The sequence below is a fragment of the Amblyomma mixtum genome, chromosome 6 (genome assembly GCF_055824585.1).
Source record: "Amblyomma mixtum isolate Tamu chromosome 6, ASM5582458v1, whole genome shotgun sequence".
NCBI lineage: Eukaryota > Metazoa > Arthropoda > Arachnida > Ixodida > Ixodidae > Amblyomma > Amblyomma mixtum.
In genome coordinates this window covers 108,042,864-108,060,227 of record NC_143017.1, presented here as the reverse complement: position 1 = coordinate 108,060,227, position 17,364 = coordinate 108,042,864, and the positions used below count along the sequence as shown (strand labels likewise).

Sequence of the window (17,364 nt, the reverse complement as noted above, 5' to 3'; positions counted from 1 at the left end):
CGCCGAACCATTTGGCGGAGCTGACGAAAGGCTATAGACCAGATTTTTTTACCCTCGCACGCAGGCTGCTGGCGCGCTCCTACTCTCGACACCAGTCGCCATCTGTCGGTGCGCGCGGCCCGAGGGACTGCGGGTCGCGCCGGCGCCGCGCGCAGAACGCATGTTTACGTGTTCGCTTCTGCCAACGTTGTTGTGCTCCATCAGCTAAAGTATGAGGGTGTGGGCTGTGCGTCACTACTCACATTTTCCTTCTTCAGACAGTACTGCGGTTATCTTGCGCGCAGTTACTCGTTAACCTGACATCCGAGGGTGGTCGACCAGGTAGTGTACGGACTGGAAACCGGCATTTTTAAGCAGATTTCTGCGCTGTCGTGTCGTTTGTTGTCGCCTTTTGCGTGCGATATCATTTCTGATAATTTTAGGCATCAGAATGTCGATCTATTGATTTCACTCAGTGGAGTAGTAACTGGATAAGCGAGCTGCAGGCTGAGGGTTGTCCCGACGGAGCGCGTGTTTTCGATCACCAGTACGTGTTCGGCACCCTTGCGCTGAGCTTGCTCTTGTTCCCATTAAACACATTTCATGCACAGGATTGTAATCACGACCGCTACCGATTTCAGCTGCTTTTTCCGCACGCATGTCAGAGGTCTCTGGGCGGTAAAGGTTTATCTATAGTATCTTTCTGCTGTTGGTATCTACCTTAGTTTGGTTTGGTTTATTAAGGTTTTACGTCCCAAAGTGACTCAGGCTATGAAGGACGCCGTAGTCAAGGGCTCCGGAAATTTCGACCACCTGGGGTTTTTTAACGTGCACTGACATCGCACAGTACACGGGCCTCTAGAATTTCGCCTCCATCGAAATTCGGCCGCTGCGGCTGGGATCGAACCCGCGTCTTTTGGGCCAGAGCCGAGAGCCGTAACCACTGAGCCACCGCAGCGGTGCGGTATCTACCTTATTCATAGGAAAATATGCGCAATTTCCTTACATTTTCCACACTTAGCCAAACGGCTACGCACGCTCTCACACGCGGCGAGAGCTCCTGAATAAAATAACGCGACTTCGGACCTCAAAATTAGTGAAAGCTGGATTAGCTGCTCATATCTATTCAAGCTTTTGATAAATTAAGCGAAAGTACGTTTTTATGCACCAGGTTGCATAAACGATGACAATATTTGTTTTCTGTTTGCGCTTCGACTCAGTTGAGCTCACAGCGGTAATTTGTTGATAAACTGGCGCGGCGACAAGAAAGCCCTGTTTGTGGAAGGGGGGTGCTTTATGGCCGGCCGGCAGGAAGGAATAAGAGTGCATGGGAATTGGAACTGCATGCTAGCCGCAAACCTAATGCTTGATATTGAACAAATAGTTTCTTTGCGGTGGAGCATGAAGACGGATTTCGATATAAGCACGAGCGCGTTCTAAGCGCCGGCACAGTTAGCCTGAATGCCAAACTAAATGTCATTAAAACGTGTCAATGTTGTCGCTCTGATAACGTAAATACTTCCTGCAACACAGCCACGCAGCGGAAGTATGCTCGACAATGTTTTTTTAGCGCCCGAAGCGCGGCTATATGCAGGCGCGGCCGCGGAACTGCCGCAGCCCCGCAGTCCCCAAAGAAATGCCCGCACCGCGGCGCGCCAGTCGGTGCAAAATGGCCGCGCCCGGGAGAAGCTCAAAATTCTGGTCTATACTGCGCATGCGCGAGGAGCAGTGACGTCACACGGCGCACAGCTGGCGCGCCGCCGCGTTCGCTGCGCGTGCCGCCGCCGCGCTCGCCAGTTGCGCATGCGCAGTAGCGGCGCATAGCTAGCGTGCCGTGGCCGCCGCCGCTGCCGCGCGCTCTCCGTCGCCTCTCTCTTTCTCCTCGTTGCTTTCGCAATCCTCCAGGTTTAACCAGAGCTAAACCACCGCCAATTTTTTCATCCTGGCGTCAACTATACCGGCAAAGGAACTTTCTGCGTGAAATGGGAGAGCAAACAAGTCGTAGCTTAACTTCACGGATAATCTAAACATGCCTCTCGCAGGATCATGGCAGCAGCTTGCGTCTTTTGGGATTTAAGGCTACGCGCAGCGGGTTATTGCACATGGAGTCTGTGCTCTCATTATAACCGCACACATACCCACATATCACGTCGACGAATGGTGGCCACTACGCAGCGCACACTGGTGGTGCAACGAACACCCGCACTTCAGCGGTGCCTTCAGCGGCTGTCGCGCAATGCGCCATCTCGCAGAGGCCATTACGCGGTTTTTCGAGCGCACTTGCGCCGTGGCACGGAGAAGCAGCTACGTCACCCCTGGAAGGGGGCGTCTCTCTCCGTCAAGAATTATCGCCACGCTAAACTTTCTCGGACACCGAAGATGCCGCGCTTTCCTTCGACTCTCGCTCGCCGCGTACCTCGTTTCCTGCCGCCGCAACGACCAGCAAGAGAGCGAGGCAGTCGGTGACGCTGGGAGAGGGGAAGGCTCTGCCGCGCGCCGGGCGCGCCGTTTCTTCTCCCCTCTGGCTCCCCTCTGCGTTGCGTACGTGACACTCGAAATTCAGCGAGACCGAGAAATTATTCGCGTCGTTAAAAAGGCCGCACACTGCGCTCGTTTCGCTGCCGCACGCGCAGATGTGTGCGTGCGTGCGTGTGTGTGTGTGTGTGTGCGTGTGTGTGCGTGCGTGCGTGTGTGTGCGTGCGTGTGTGTGCGTGCGCGCGCTCGCTCTGTGGACGCCTACTGCCTTAACGCGAGGCACGCGCCGGAGGCTTACTTGAGGCTGGGGCTTCAAACCTCGTCCGAACCCATGGCTCACGCGGCGGCACCGCTTGTCTCCAGAGTGTGGCCGGACAGCGTCCGTCTGGAATCGGACTGCTTCGTGGAAGCTATAGTGGCGACGTGAGGCGACCGTGGGAAAATTGCGCAACGCTGCTTGCGACTTGGGACAGTTCGTGATTTACTGACGTCACGGTATTCGAGCCTTTCCCTATCGTGATTAAGCTGCTCAAGGGCGTCGACCGGCGAGGAACCGAGCACAACTTTCCTCTCGGCGCCTGATTGCCTCCCCTCAGCGAGTCTTTCGGTTTCGCAGCTGTGCACGTTTTAGAGCGCAGCTAGGATTCGAAACCGCGGCGCCGCGGAACAGACCAGCCTTCGTTGGCCACTGCACGAGAGCACTATAGGCTATCGTCGCGGTCGATCAAGCCTCGTGTTAAACTTCAGCACACTTTCGCGCTGTGCATTGCGCATCGTCTTCTTCTTCTACTAACACTAATATTGAGCTACTATTGCTTTTCCTGAATGGGCGCTTAATGCGTAACCGCTTATGCGGCTGTACGGCTGGAACCGCCGCTCCTTGTTCCGACCGACGCCTACTTCTCTCGGAAAAACGCGATTCGATAGTGTGCTCCATTCAGATGCAACCCCTACTGGGGAAACACTGTGTGGTCGCTACACACCGAACTTAGTCTGTTCAGCGTGCGGCAAGAGAAGAAAATGGAAGTTAACCAGCTCGATCGCTGATTGAAGATTTACACGCTAGTATGAAGTGAACCCAGATTCTAGCTTTCAGCGCCCGATTAGGGACTGCCCAGTGTTTGCAGCGGTGTCTAGTTGGTAGCGGCTGCTAGTAGGTAGTCTCTGAAAATGGTGCGACCTTCTGGCTAAACTATGGAACAACTGCCAGCTCTGGTGTCGGGGATCGCATCAGTAATAACTCAGCGGCCTGCTTCAGCTTTCGTACGTTCGCTACGCTAGGCTCTGGGAGGTTACAGTTTACGTTTTAATTGTGCCGTCACTAAGCATGCGCATCGTTTCCGCGATGGTGATGGTGCCATTATTTACAGCCGCGGGAGCCGCCGCTGCGGCCCTGAGTTGCTTAACTTTGTTAAGATTCAGGGCTGTAGCTGGGCACCTGTCAAGTCTTGTCATATTTTGGCTTCTGTTGGCAGCTTCATCGCGACCATGTCATCTTAAATGTTCTGGCCCGGTGCAGAACAGTGACCATCGAGGGGATTGTATTTCGTTGGGAATGGTACAACAAGGCACGCAAGAAGGCGCCCAGAGATCGATAACTAACGAATACTTCAAATGTTAGATGCTCGCGCTTCAAAAATGCCGCTGTCCAAGCTTTCTATCTATCGCTCCGCTCTTTATTTCCCCATCCCTGACCTCTCTCTGCCCTTCTATTTCCGCTAGCCGCAGCTCAGGGGCTTCAGGTTTCGATGCCAGACGCCGCGACTCTAGCAAAATCTTTTTCTTCCGTCGCTCTGTACTTCGACATGCGGGACCGGCGAAATCCACAGTACACATGGTCGTTCGATAACCAGGCCTTCGTCACCAATGACCAGGACTCCAAGCCTGCGAAGCGTTGTCTCAGAGTGCGAGGAACATAAGTGCAAGCTGGAGCAAGCAAGGTGCTGAGGAACAGAATCCCGTAACATATCACTACCAATTTTTTGCTCCCCTTTTCGAAGGTCACGGACCACCCTCTTCTGAATTCATTTATTCATTCATTCGTATTTACGTATACATTCTAACACGTTTTGGAAGCCACTTCCTCAAATGTATGACTGTGCTGAATCATTGACACTTACTTCACTCAGTGAAATAAAATTAGCTGAGGTTCAGCTTTGATTAAACCCGGAAGGTTGCGTAAGCACAGCGCACAGCGCCCCCGTCTGGCAGCATCCTGAGCTCGCCGTTCAGCAAGCCGCTGTTCACGCTCTTCATCGGTCTCTTGGGATCGCTGTTGCTTCCTGGCTGCTGCAAGTCGGCGTACACTCTAAACACGGTAACCTTTGGGTAACCTTTGTAAAGGTGCACATTTTCACATTGAAGTATACCTATAATTTAAAGGTTACAGAATGTAACCTTTCCACTTATAACCTTTGTAAAAGTTACAAATGGTAAAGGTTACTTCTTTTTATGCATAGGTTACGCGACTTTTTTAGTGCTGTAACCTTTACAAAGGTATACATCATTTAGTTAGCCATAGGTTACGTGCTCCAAAATGTGTAACCTTTGTAAGCCGCAATGGCTGGCCTAAAAATGGCAAAAATGTCGTTCCAACTTGCTGAAGGTGATGCAATACAGAGCTCTGCTGGATTTCAATTTGAATGGAACAAAAATTGGCCAAAACAAGAGAATGGTTTAGAAAGGAGAAAAATGATAAACATCGGCATCTGATAGGAAAATTTTTAATTGACTCCAACATCTTCAAGGCTAGAGGAAATACAAAACAACAAAACTTCCCAAATATTGTCTACATTGAAGAAAAACTAAGGAATGCAACAGATGCGGGTATGTTCAAGGCACCGTTTTTGAAAACGTTTTGCAAAAAAAATCACAATAAATGGGCATGCAAGGCACTAACATATGGGCCCATATTACAGTATTACTGATGGCATGCGAAACAGAACCACGTTGAACAAGCAACTCAATAAAACATGCTCAGATGAAGTCTCGCGTCGAATAGAGCTTGGATAAAGCATATCACTCTTATTGCAATGTAAAAAAAAACATAACAGACACAAAATATGAATGGGAAAAATATCAGAGAAGGCAATATTTTGATCACACATTTTACCACACCTCTTAAAAGAAAGATTAAAATGACTATGCAATAACAGATCAAGAAAGGTGGTCCAAGCAGTGCAGATAACATAAGTTCTTTTAAAACTTGGGGGCACATACAAACGCAAACAACAATCAATCGATTTAAACATGTTGGCTAAACAGCAACCAGAGATATACATGTACCTAACAGCTTTCAGAGGTACATAGCTTCAGCAAATTCCGCACAACTTACCTACATCATATAAACAAAAGCCCTTTGTGAGTCCTCCAGTCACTTCATTAACAAAGATGCGCAATGACATGACTAATAACTTGCAACATTAACAGTGCCATAAGCCTGACAACACTCGCATAAGTACATCAACTTGTGTACTGGAGTTTAAAAAAAAAACTTGCTCAATTTAGCTCTAGAACATATACTTCAACATACTAGAAAGTGAACAATTGGAACAAATTTCTTTCCAGAAAATTACAACAAATTATTCTTTTTCAACAGCACGAACAAGCTCTTAAGTCGGTTCGTCAGTATAGTCCGCGTGGTACTGAAGTGTCTGGCAGGGCAATCTTCTGCAGCAGGATGAGTATGGCGGAAAATGACGGTGGATAGTCGAGGTTTTTTATGTAATATCTCACCAGGCAGAAGATGAGGGCACGCTCTTTATAGGTTGCCGTTCCTGATCTAGATCACTTCTTTACTACTTCCAGCGTAAACACTCAGCACAGGTGTATACATGAGGTGCAGTCACTTGCAAGTCTTCAGGCAGTGGGATCTGTGGAAAGTTATATTAGAGCCAGTGAGCAACCTTTCATACTTAAAGCATGGCTGATATTCTCACCACAGTAAAACATGGTATACAAAGAACACCGCAGTGCCTACCGCATCGCAGCGCCGCTGCTGCGATTGCTGCGCTGTTGCTTCCGCAATTCACTCAGGGTGGCCATTGGTCAAACCCCAGCCAATTTTTAATGGGCCCAGTTGTATTGCCAAAATCGTATGGCGCACCGATCAATTGATAATCAATGAAACGACGTGCAAAGTTCCAAAATTCAGATTCAAAACAAAAGTACCGCTTCATAGTGAAAACAGCGCGGGAAAACGAGACGAGCAAAGAAAGACACAACACATCGTCTAGTTTTCCCGCGCTGTTTTCAATATATGAATCAATACTGTTATAGATGACCAAAACGGGAGGGGGAGCGAGTAGGAACACTCGACGGTCACACAAATTTGTGAGAATAAAAAACGAATATATTGCAGTTACAACTTAATTCTTGCTGGCGCACTTCAATAGGGCTCGCACTGTCTTGCGTACGTCCGCTCAGATCGCTCCCGCACCACACACCCTGCGCTGCGCTTCCCGTCGCCAACGCTGATGAGTCGACGCGCCGCATTCGCGAAAAACAACCATCACAAACACAGACGGCGCCGGGAAGAGTGGAAAGAGGATAGGCAGGCAATGCGGTAGGCACTGGGACCGACCGGCGCACCGAGCCAGATTCACGTGATCGCCACTCGAGTCGAGGGGGCGACTGCCGCCGCCTGGGCGGGAGTATAGCGTCGATGTGGAATTGAGTCATAAAATCGCTTACAATACCAACTCGCCCAAATCGCATCCTTAATTAAAAAAGTACCGTCGTGCGTTTTAAGCGTGCTCTTGTATGTATGCAAAAAAAAAACGCGCGCACACGCATGCAAACGATCAAGAATTAGCGCTGGATTACCCCCGTATTATCGCACCTAATGACCCCAAATGACATACGGCAACAATAGTCTAAAACCAATATTCTGGATAACCAAACTTTTGGCATGAAACCCCGCGCAATAGGTGAATGAGGCACTCAAACTACTGAACCACATTTCGCTTCGAAGTGCACTCAACGAGGCTTAGGAATGAAGCTGCTCTGGCAAACAAAGAAAATATGCACTTTTACAAGCATGAAATAAATTACTTCGCAGGTCGTTATTGTGCATATGGTATAAAAAAATGGCCACTCACCCAAGTCCGTCATTCTTCTATGAACCCTAGGAACGTGATTGCAGTAGTCGCAACGAAGAGCGCCGGGCGCGGAGCTGTCCGCCGAGCACACAACGACGTAGCGTCTACAGTCACATTGAGGTTCGTTGCAACTGCTGCGCAGCGTATCCCACAGGTCCCTGCTGCTTAGCCGCATTACCCCAAACAAACCACTTCAGGAACGCCATCCAAAGGACGACGTGGTTCACGAACGGTTCCAACTATCGGTTCCAACGGTTCCAAGAACAAAGCAGTCTCCGCAACGCTGCAACGTCCGAGCCTTCCCGCCGTCCAGACTTGCCGGCGTGCAACGATGCCAAGCGTTTGAAACAGAAGCGCCGCTTTTCATTGGGTGAAGCGCTGGACATCTGCGCATGCGCGTCTCACGCATACTGGAGCGGCCGTCATGCCATATTTTGAGTAGTTCTTTGCAAATTACTCGTTTCTTATAGGCGCCGCCGTTCGTATACCGTGGGCGCATTACGTTTTGATTTGCGATATATATTTTCCACCAGAACTGTTACATTGGAAGTGTATGAAGAGAGCCGCATGAAGGGAAATCAAATCGCGCACTCGGCGGCCCGCAAATGCGGTTACGTCCGCTGTCGCCTTCCCAGATGCTGCCCTTCCATATGTCTACTTTCTTACTATTAATTGCGACCGTTGCTATCGCGTATCGGTTCGAGGAAGATGAGAAATAGGCTGTATCCGAGTCATCGAGAAATTACATGGAATTTGAAATCCTTGTTTATTAGCGTTTATTCGCGCAATAAAATCGGTACAGAACATGCTTAGAGAAGTAGTACGTCGGGTGTTTTGCAAAACTCATGGACAGGAATCGAACATTCAAGATGTGTTCTCATATACAGCCGTAAAATACTGCATTTGCATTGCATTCACAGCCTCCTTTGGTAAATGTGAAGGCAGATATCTGATAACGCGCGATTCAATGTGGCTGCGACCCAAAACAACAGTATCGGGCTCATGCGATAGCTTACGTTGATGTCTCCCCCTTGCGGTCGAAACCGCAGCCCCATTGCATCCGAAAAGTACATTCCCGCACATAAAGCAGCATACGTCCTCTATATGTGCATATCTCCTGGCTTGACGACGCATATAGGTTACCGTGCTGCGCAAAGGTTACAGCGCAAAGGTTACATGGCAATTTTTTCATCGTGACCTTTGAAACGGTTGACTTTTGGCCGTTGTAACCTTTGGGCTCCACAAAAATAGAGAAAACATAATGAAAACATCAAAAAACATCAATTGTAACCTTTGTGACAAAAGTTACTCACGTCCAAAAGTTACGTTATAGGTTACTGTGTTTAGAGTGTAGCTTCTCTTTCTGTTTATCGGGTAGCATGTCGAATGAATCCAGCAAGCTGTGTCCGTCTCTTCGCAGGATATGAATGAATCCAGCAAGCAAGCGAACGCGCTTTATGCCCATTCTTTCCCCTCTCCCTCACATCTGGCGAGAGAGCAGCGCAACAGCGCCTCCACTCGGTAGCGACGGCAGCTGCAGCGCGGCGTGCCTACCGCCTCGACCACCCGACGGATTGAAGTGGGGTGCCCATCGCCGGTCGCTCTAAAGGTCAAACGTGCCTACCACCATAGCCACGGGAAGAGGCTGAGACCTGGCGTAATATTGCTTCCGCAATAAAAGTAGAGATCTCGCGTACAATTGATTTCCTTGATATTCGTCGTTTAAGTCTTAATGCACTCACTATCACAAATAAAAAACTTCTGTAATCTTTCTCACTTTAATATCTTCGCTTCCTTTCACAGTTACCAATGAGCGTCCTTTAAACGCTGTATATGCTACTGCCCGCAGTCCCCGCAGTAGCGGCGGCGTTGTGAAATCTTTCCATGCCAAGCCTGCTTACTTCTCTCAGCGTCATTTGAACCGCGCTCACCTGACATTTATGGGCCATTGCCCAGCGCGCGCAAAGACGACGGCGAGGGAGATTCCTTGCTCAGATATCGTCACTCTCCCACCGAGTCTCGCCACCTTTTCTTGGTCTCCTACGTCGCCTCGCGCCACTGAACCCGGGAATTGCGAAGAACCTAGCGACTCATTTGGAGCTCTTTCTTTTCCCCTTTCTCCTTCCTTCGTTTCCTTTTCTTTCTTTCTTTTTTTTTTTGTGCAGAGTGAGCGTCTCGGTGAACGCGGGCGCGCGCGCTTAGCCCCTCAGTCAAAGTTTTGAAGACCCGGGATCTTTCTCGTCGCCGTTCTACGGCGCCTTGCTTTTTCGTTACCGTTATTCGAAATCGATTCCAGTTCCGCGCGGGACTTCGGGTCCAAATGTGCGTGAGTCCGCGGAGGTGGGGGTCGATGCGGGCCAAGCGTCGGCGGCGGGCCGTCGTCTCCCCATACGGCGGCGGCGGCCGGATTAAAAGGTGGCGCTCCCCGTCCCCCTCCGGCGCCTTAATGCGCGCCCCTCGCACTGCACCCGGGGCGATGCGGGGGCGGCCCCCGGGAAATGTGGGAATGATTCCGGGATATAGGGAACCGCCTGCGCGACGACGGCACGTGCGCAACTGCGGCTATCGCGGACGCCGATCGCGCGGGACAGCCTCGTTTCTTTTTCCTCCCTCGTCGCCCCCGGTGATCCGCTCCGGCATCTCGGGCCGCTTCATTTGCTTTGCTCCGCCAGGAGCCCCCTCGATCGTTTTCCTCCGACCTGCGTCTGCTGCCCTCTGCGCCACATCCCGGCAGAACCGTGCAGCGAGGTGGAATCTGGCGCTGGCTTCGAGAAACCATTGGCGCGAGCGTTCCAGCGTACAGTGCTCTTTCAGCCGGGTCTCTTTCATCACGTCAGTTGCGAAACTGTCCGAGGAAACCCGTGTTTTAACGTATGGCACGCGGATTGGTCTGAGATTTGTAAATGCGCTTCCTGCCGCGTGGGCACCAGAACGAATTGCACAAGATTGTTAAAAAGTCGCTGGGCGCCGCCTCTGGTCGCTGATACCGCAAATGATACGTCACACCTTCGTACGGGACAGACTTCGGAAACGACGCAGAACCAGCCTGGATTCTGAACCGGAGTCTGCTAACTGCAGAGATCACTGAACTCCGATCGGCGGTGAGACTGTGCTTGGTAGCTGGCGGTGCTATGCAAACGTGCAGCGTGGGACGAGAAGGCTTTGTTGTCTCGCGGCGTTTCCTGACGTCGAGTCTCTTTGAAGCATAAATGCGCCACGCGAGAGACATTAAAGCCCATCAACACGTGATCCCTGCTACTTTTCAGCGATGGCGCCAGCGCGCTTCGCGCCTCTTTTCGTGGTGCACGGTTTTAGGGAGACGGAACGCATGGGCTCAGGTTTCTCTTTCGTTGTCGCTGTGGCGCAACCAGTAAGGAATGAAGTCTCTTTCTATTGCACTTTCTGCCTTCATTCTTTTTTTGTAACTAGGACTTGAATTAACGCCTGCAGACGACGTTTAGATCGTTTCGATCGGCTCGGTAATCACAGGATAAAAAAGTTTCCAAGAGTGTGCCCGCTCGGCTTACGTATGCGTCATCAACCTGCCATCTTTCTTCCTTTCACGCCCTCCACCATCTTTTTTCGAATAGAAAACGTCCAAGCGGCCTTACTGTCATCTCGTTTGGCTTTCAAGGAGAAAAACGAAGGAATCTGATTTCTTGGCGTATCGCAATTTCGGAATCAGTATAGGTTTCTGTTGACCAAACGTCTTGCCAAGTCGTCGTTCAGATCGATTCACCATCGTAATGGCTAGGAAGAGCTGTCTTTGATTGTTTGGGATGTCGATCCATTTCGAATATAAATAGCCTTCGTGAATTAAGCTGTGCCTGAAATATTCACCGAGCGCAAATTCGACTTTGCGTTCTCCGGTGCGAGTGTGGGATAATGATCGAATGATGTAGGCGATCCATGCGACTTAAACTTTTACAAAAGTGTAGCAGACGATCGGCTTTTTATGCCTCTTGAGATACCGCCGCAGCGTGCGGCGAGTTTGGCCGGCATGAAATGGCTTTGAGGGAGCTCTACAGAAGGTGCTTCTCCGGCTACTTCTCTAATGCATTTCAGTGGCGCTGAAGAATACAACTTAACATGCAGCGAATGGTGACGCCCACCAGCGTGCTTAGAATTATTTCGAGGAATCTTTTTTAGCTTTTCATTCACTTCTTTTCATTTTATGCACGGCACGTCGTTCCCAAAGGAGCAAAAATAAAGGGCTGGCTACCACTGCCGTCCACCTGAACATGTCCATTCAACTACGAAGAAAAAAGCTGCACTGCTTTCGAGGCCGCGATCCGAGCCTATTAGGCAGGCATGCGAATTTCTGTTCTAGTATGTGTATTTGACAGCGCTGCCAGGTTTGCTTTGCAGTCGCATAACTGCGCTCGGCTGGACGCTTTGGTGGTTGTTTAGCGGTGAAACTCTGCACCTTCGATACGCTGGGCGATAAGACAAAAAGACAGAAGTAACCTCTCATCCATATCTCTGTGTCTTTTCTTTTTCTGGGCATTCAAGCCTGTGCTCACTAGCCACGCAATCCCAGCAGCGTGATATTTTTGGAGAGAGCCAAAGGTCTTTCTATCTGGGGCGAAGAAATGAACGACGGCCGCTTTGCGACACATGGCTTCTGTAGGGAGGGGAGAAAGGGTGCCAGTCGTTCAATTTATCCCGTGCGCTGAACGGCTTATACACTCGGCACACGCTGAAAGATCGGGGCAGGTAGAGGCCGCGTTAGAACCACCTCCTTGGCTGCCGTGCTACCCTGCGTCATGCTTCTTCGCGTCGATTTATAGTCGTTCTCACCAGTAGCGTGCAGCTTTATGGAAGCAGCGGTGGGTGTTGGACATTCACGGGCCGAATTCACTCGGCTACATCCAGTTAAGAACGCTTCGTAATTTTCTGGCCTGTTGGCCAATCACGACAGCCGGTGATAGTCCATGGCCGATCACCGCTCGTTCGGGTGTGCGAGGAACTTTATACACTGGCGCCGTGATTGGCCGGCGCGTACTTCTGCTTCCAGTGTGCTGCACTGTTTTAGTGGGGCAAACTATACCATTTCTTTTCTCCTTGTGCAGATCAGGCAGTGCAGTAATGTGCCGGAGTTAAAGAGTCGCTATCTATTAGGCGTCGGAAAAAAAGCAGCCGACAGAGATAAGGCGGAGAGTGAATGCCTGCTTGGGGGCGCTGCATCAGCTTGTGTGTGCAGCCTGCCGCATAGCTAACAAAGGCAAGAAAGAAAGAAGTGGGCGTTAGGAGAGAAGGAGCGGGAACAGAGGGAGAGGGCGGCGCGGTGGGGCTGCCGAAGAAAACTCTTCGCTCAAGATAAGCCTGCTCTCCCGTGACTTGGGAGTTTTTTATCGCAGAAAGCGGCGTGGAAATGCAGTCGTGGCTGTTATAGGTGGGAAAGGATCGTTAATGCGACTGCCACTGGTTGAGGAGCCAGATAATATACCTCCTTCTCTCGAGCAGAGCGCCAAGCCTTGCTGGTGCGCGTTTGGGGACTTCCGAAATGCGGGGCATAATTCGCGTAAAAGAATAATGATCAGCCCAGACTATAATTTTGGTTCGCTTTAACTGCGGAAAAGGAAAGTTCGGACACAGCTGACGCGACGTGTACGCGAATGGACGAGCGGTAAGTAATCTCAACAGCTTGGTACGTTGCTGATCAAAGACCTCCCCGTTCTCAAATTCGGTTTCTGCAAGGAACCGACGTGTCGAAATGAAAGACTGCTGATCGAAAATGTGACGGAGCGAAAATTTAACAGAAATTACGCCTAGCCACGATACGTGCGTTCGCTTTCCGCGCCACTCATGATACACGGTCCCGCGTTGCACATTTCCCGGGATTTCGTCGCGACGGGGAAACGGTTTATTTTGGTGGCCGCGCGTGTGCTCTAGGCCACTACAGATGCATCGTTAGCTCTCAGTGTTGAGCGGTTGCATACATGAGAAAAAGCTTAGCGTGCGCTGACGCATCTCCGGTGCGGTCGCCTGTCCAGCGCAATGCGGAAGCCCCCTCGTTTTGATCAAACTCAGTTTAGTTTTTGGTCCTCGAGCAGATTTTCAGTTTACTCTGAGCTCCTGGTTACTTTCGACAATGCGAACTGAAAAAAAAAACGAATATTAACTCCAAATCCGCGGACATTAAACTAAAGGGAACCTTTTTAATTTACTGGATGTTGACAGGATTAAGTTCGAGTTAAGCGAGTTCTCATGCATATCATCATTCTGTATTGATATTCGACTGTACCACCGCCATTCTGTGTTTGTGAGCTGCATCTGTCGTTTGAACCTTTTTCTCTCTTCTGGTGTGTGTGTGTTTTTTTTCTCTCGTACTATAAGGTAAATTTCACACCTGAATGACGAGAATATTATTTGTTTCATGTGCTCCACCCCGCTGTCTTCCAGGCTCTGCCATTCAAGCCCATAGCGCGGCTATATCAGCTTTATCGCGCGTGTTCTTTTTATAACGCTTTCTGAAGAATTAAATCCATTATTGACCAGCACCCTCGGCCAAAAGCTGTTAGGGTCACTGAGCGACCTAACCACTCCTTACCCAAAGGTTGTTTGTTTCTTTTGACGGAGTGCTAGTTCTCCTTTTGCCGAAAGTGCGACCATGCAGTCCTTTTTCTCCATGTGTTTCACTCTCCCTTCTGTCTTGCTCTCTCTCAGCAGTGTACTGATGTAAGTGTTCTTCCCTTTCTCGTGCAGGTTGTGCATTTGTCAAGTTTAGTACACACACCGAAGCACAGGCAGCTATCAATGCTCTCCACGGCAGCCAAACAATGCCGGTAAGCCAACAGTTTGTTCTTCTTTCTGCTGTGCATGCTGCGTGCAACTGAGGTAGAAAGCTTTTTTTTTTTTCATCTAGCGTTCGTATCTGCTTTTGTGGAGAGCCTTTGAAGTGGCAAACAGTGTTTTAAAACCCGCGCTTTAGGGCAGGGCGAATAATTAACCAGTTGCCAGTCGTTACGATTATTTTCGGTTTCAGTTCCGAAACCCATCGGATTCGACGTCAGTACGCTTGCATTGCCGGCTGAATTTGAAGCGAGTGCATTTTTAAAATCACGCTCATGCCTATGTCGCGTATTTTGCTTCACTTTTGAGTTGGTCGTCCGCGCGGTGCTTAACAGCAGATCGGAATATATATGTTGCAGGCTAAGTTTTAAATTATTACTTTATGAAATGTTTCTTTGCGTAGAAATCAAATCACGCTAACTTATCTCTGCATTGAAAGTTTGTGTTAATATGTGTTTATAAAGTAAAACTTCTCCAGTGTGGAAAATGCCAACTCCTTTCTTTTTTTTTTCTACTGTGCACAAAATACGCTTTCCTGTCAATACTAAGTTCTCCAGGGGTAGTGTCAAATATATTTATCCGTGCCTTCTTTCATGTACTATTGAATTCTGTTTGATACTGCCTAAGACGAAAATCTATCACGGTATTACTGGTATACATCCCAATCTGTTAAGACTACAGGTGTACGCAATTATTTTTGACAAGAGCCAGTTCAGCGAAGCGTTCCTCCTTTTAATGGCCACATTCCAAAATCGACAAAACCCACATGTTTATTAAACTCGTAGCGGCCTAGACAATCACGGAGGATTTCAGTGGCGTATTAGGGCCTAAAATACGGCATGCAGTGCGAAAAAATAAGCATTCGTCGCGCGCTGTATACGGCTCTAACACGGTCAATGCTTTTATTTATTACTGCATATTTGCTTTATCGTACAGTTGTCAAACTAAATGCGTGAATATTAAATACTGAAATTTAAATTATTTCGGCATATAAGAGCGAAGGGATCATTCTTTGCTTCATTCTATGTGACGTGCGCAAACCGAACGCGACGTTTTCGCCTCCGACTAACACGGCTATCAGCATTGCGTCGCTTGGTGCATGTATTAGCACGCGTGTGTGATGCGTCAGCAATTCTAGGCGTGTTTGAATGACAGCTGATCTTAGGACATTGCTCAGACTCAAGAGTACGTTAATAAAATTTCGTTAATTAGCGAGGTGTTGTTCGGAACTACTCACCTTACGCGGCTTGTCCAATAGGCGTGTGCAAACTCTAAAGAGCATGCATATAATTGAATATGTTGCGAAACAGGAGGTTTGTTGATTTTTTAGATTTTTAAGGTTTCTGCTTTGCACCTTTTTTGAAAGTTTCACATTGTCTAGTAAGTTATCCTTGACCCTTGAGTGTGATGTGGGTGCTGCTTCAATTATCACGGTCTCAATCGTAGTGGATGGAGTTACTCGAAGTTTTAACCAGCATCGTATGTCTGTCCGCGATGCGAAAATGTAAACTTTTAGAATTTTGCGAAAGCGCGTATACCAGCCCTTGTTTGAGGAGAAAATGCGCTGCTGATTGCGTTTTCACAATACGAAGCTATTCGGTAAATACTCGATTCGAATCGGTTTCGAAATCCGCTGTTTGCACACCCTTATATACTCTAGCGTTTCCTTTGTAGCCGTAACGGCCAGATTCGGATCGATGTCAAATATTCCCTGCAAACTCTGAGCACGAGAAAAAGTAGTGCAACTTGCGCCCTTCGGCGCGCTCTCCTTCTCTCCCAGGGTCGCTTTCCCTCTCGCCCGTGGGCGCCCGCGTGGGCCCACACCGGCCAATGGCGGGACGTCAGCGGCCCCGAACACGTGAGCCGCTTCGGCCAATCCGCGCGCTTGTGATTCGTGGGAGAGAAGGAGCGGGCCGCGCCGGTTGTGTCGCAAGGGGTCGCAGCTGCATCGTTCGGCTTGCGCACATGCATTGCCTAACTTCTTTAGGCGCAGCCGTAAAATGTGTATTGTCATATCGCATTGCCGGAGATAAGCACGAGGACACAAGCGGAAGTTCTGATGCTTGCGCATCTGTTGCTCATAATCTTCGGTTATTCTTGAGGGGCGAAACACCGCTCTGTTTATTGTTTTTTTCCTATGACAGTTGTTGTCGTAAACGGTATTTGTTTATTTTTCATTCCCTGCTCTACCATTCTCGAAGATTTAGAGGTCATCTTTCCCACCGTGTAGTGAGGATCTCAGGGCCTAACTTTAGGGATGATCTGAAGACATGACACTCTAGCATGCTGATTAATAAGTTCATCTTGAAGTTAAACGGATTTACTTCGGAAACCCATACCGTTCAGGTTAATGCTGCGCGCATGTCTTTAACCTCAGGTATGTCAAATGTTAAAATTCGAGAACATGTACATCGGGCATGCGGAACAGATACAACCAAAAGTCAAAGTGGGCGTAGGTCGGTTTCTTCCCTGAAATTTTAATTCCATGAAAAAAATACGACGTTATGGCCCCCTTGCGAGCAGGTGCATCATCTTGCAGGCGCAAACTTAAATCGCCCATTTTTCTGAAGAAACACGGCCCTTGTTAGACAACCAGGCGTTACAAGATGTGGCGCCCTGTGTGTTGCATGTATTTCTTTATTTACACTGTCTCCTTTGTGATGTTTACATGGTATTGAAGCTTTCGTTAAAACATGACTTATTAAAGCCTAATCGCCTTATATACTTCGGAAACATGCGAATTATGTGCGTAATTCAGATGCGGGCAGTAGTAATGGGTGAAATCGGTAAAATTCTAAATCTTTTGAAGCGCTTACTGGCAGAATTAGGAAGTGGGCCGTCTAATGACTCCTACACCTTTTTCAAGCCAGATATCTAGCTTTTAGCACTAGAATCCATCCAGTGATTGATTACTGAAAATTAAAACCCGATTCTGATTCTGTATGAGAGACAGCTGTTGATAAGTCAACGCGCGGACACTGCCAGTGGGTAATTTCCAGGGTAACCATTAACGCTG

At 49.0% G+C, this 17,364-nt stretch overlaps 1 protein-coding gene across 6 annotated transcripts in view; it reads left to right on the top strand.

The window, feature by feature from the left end:
• Positions 1–17,364, top strand: part of bru3 (CUGBP Elav-like family member bruno 3) — a 295,708-nt gene that overhangs the window by 226,509 nt on the left and 51,835 nt on the right. For 5 of the 6 annotated variants that reach the window (XM_089548731.1, XM_089548730.1, XM_089548729.1 and 2 more), the window contains exons 4-5: positions 14,262–14,341; positions 16,129–16,206. In XM_089548731.1, coding sequence (XP_089404857.1) covers positions 14,262–14,341; positions 16,129–16,206 — 158 coding nt within the window. The remainder of the gene's footprint in view (positions 1–14,261; positions 14,342–16,128; positions 16,207–17,364) is intronic. The other variant, XM_089548732.1, reaches the window with a different exon arrangement.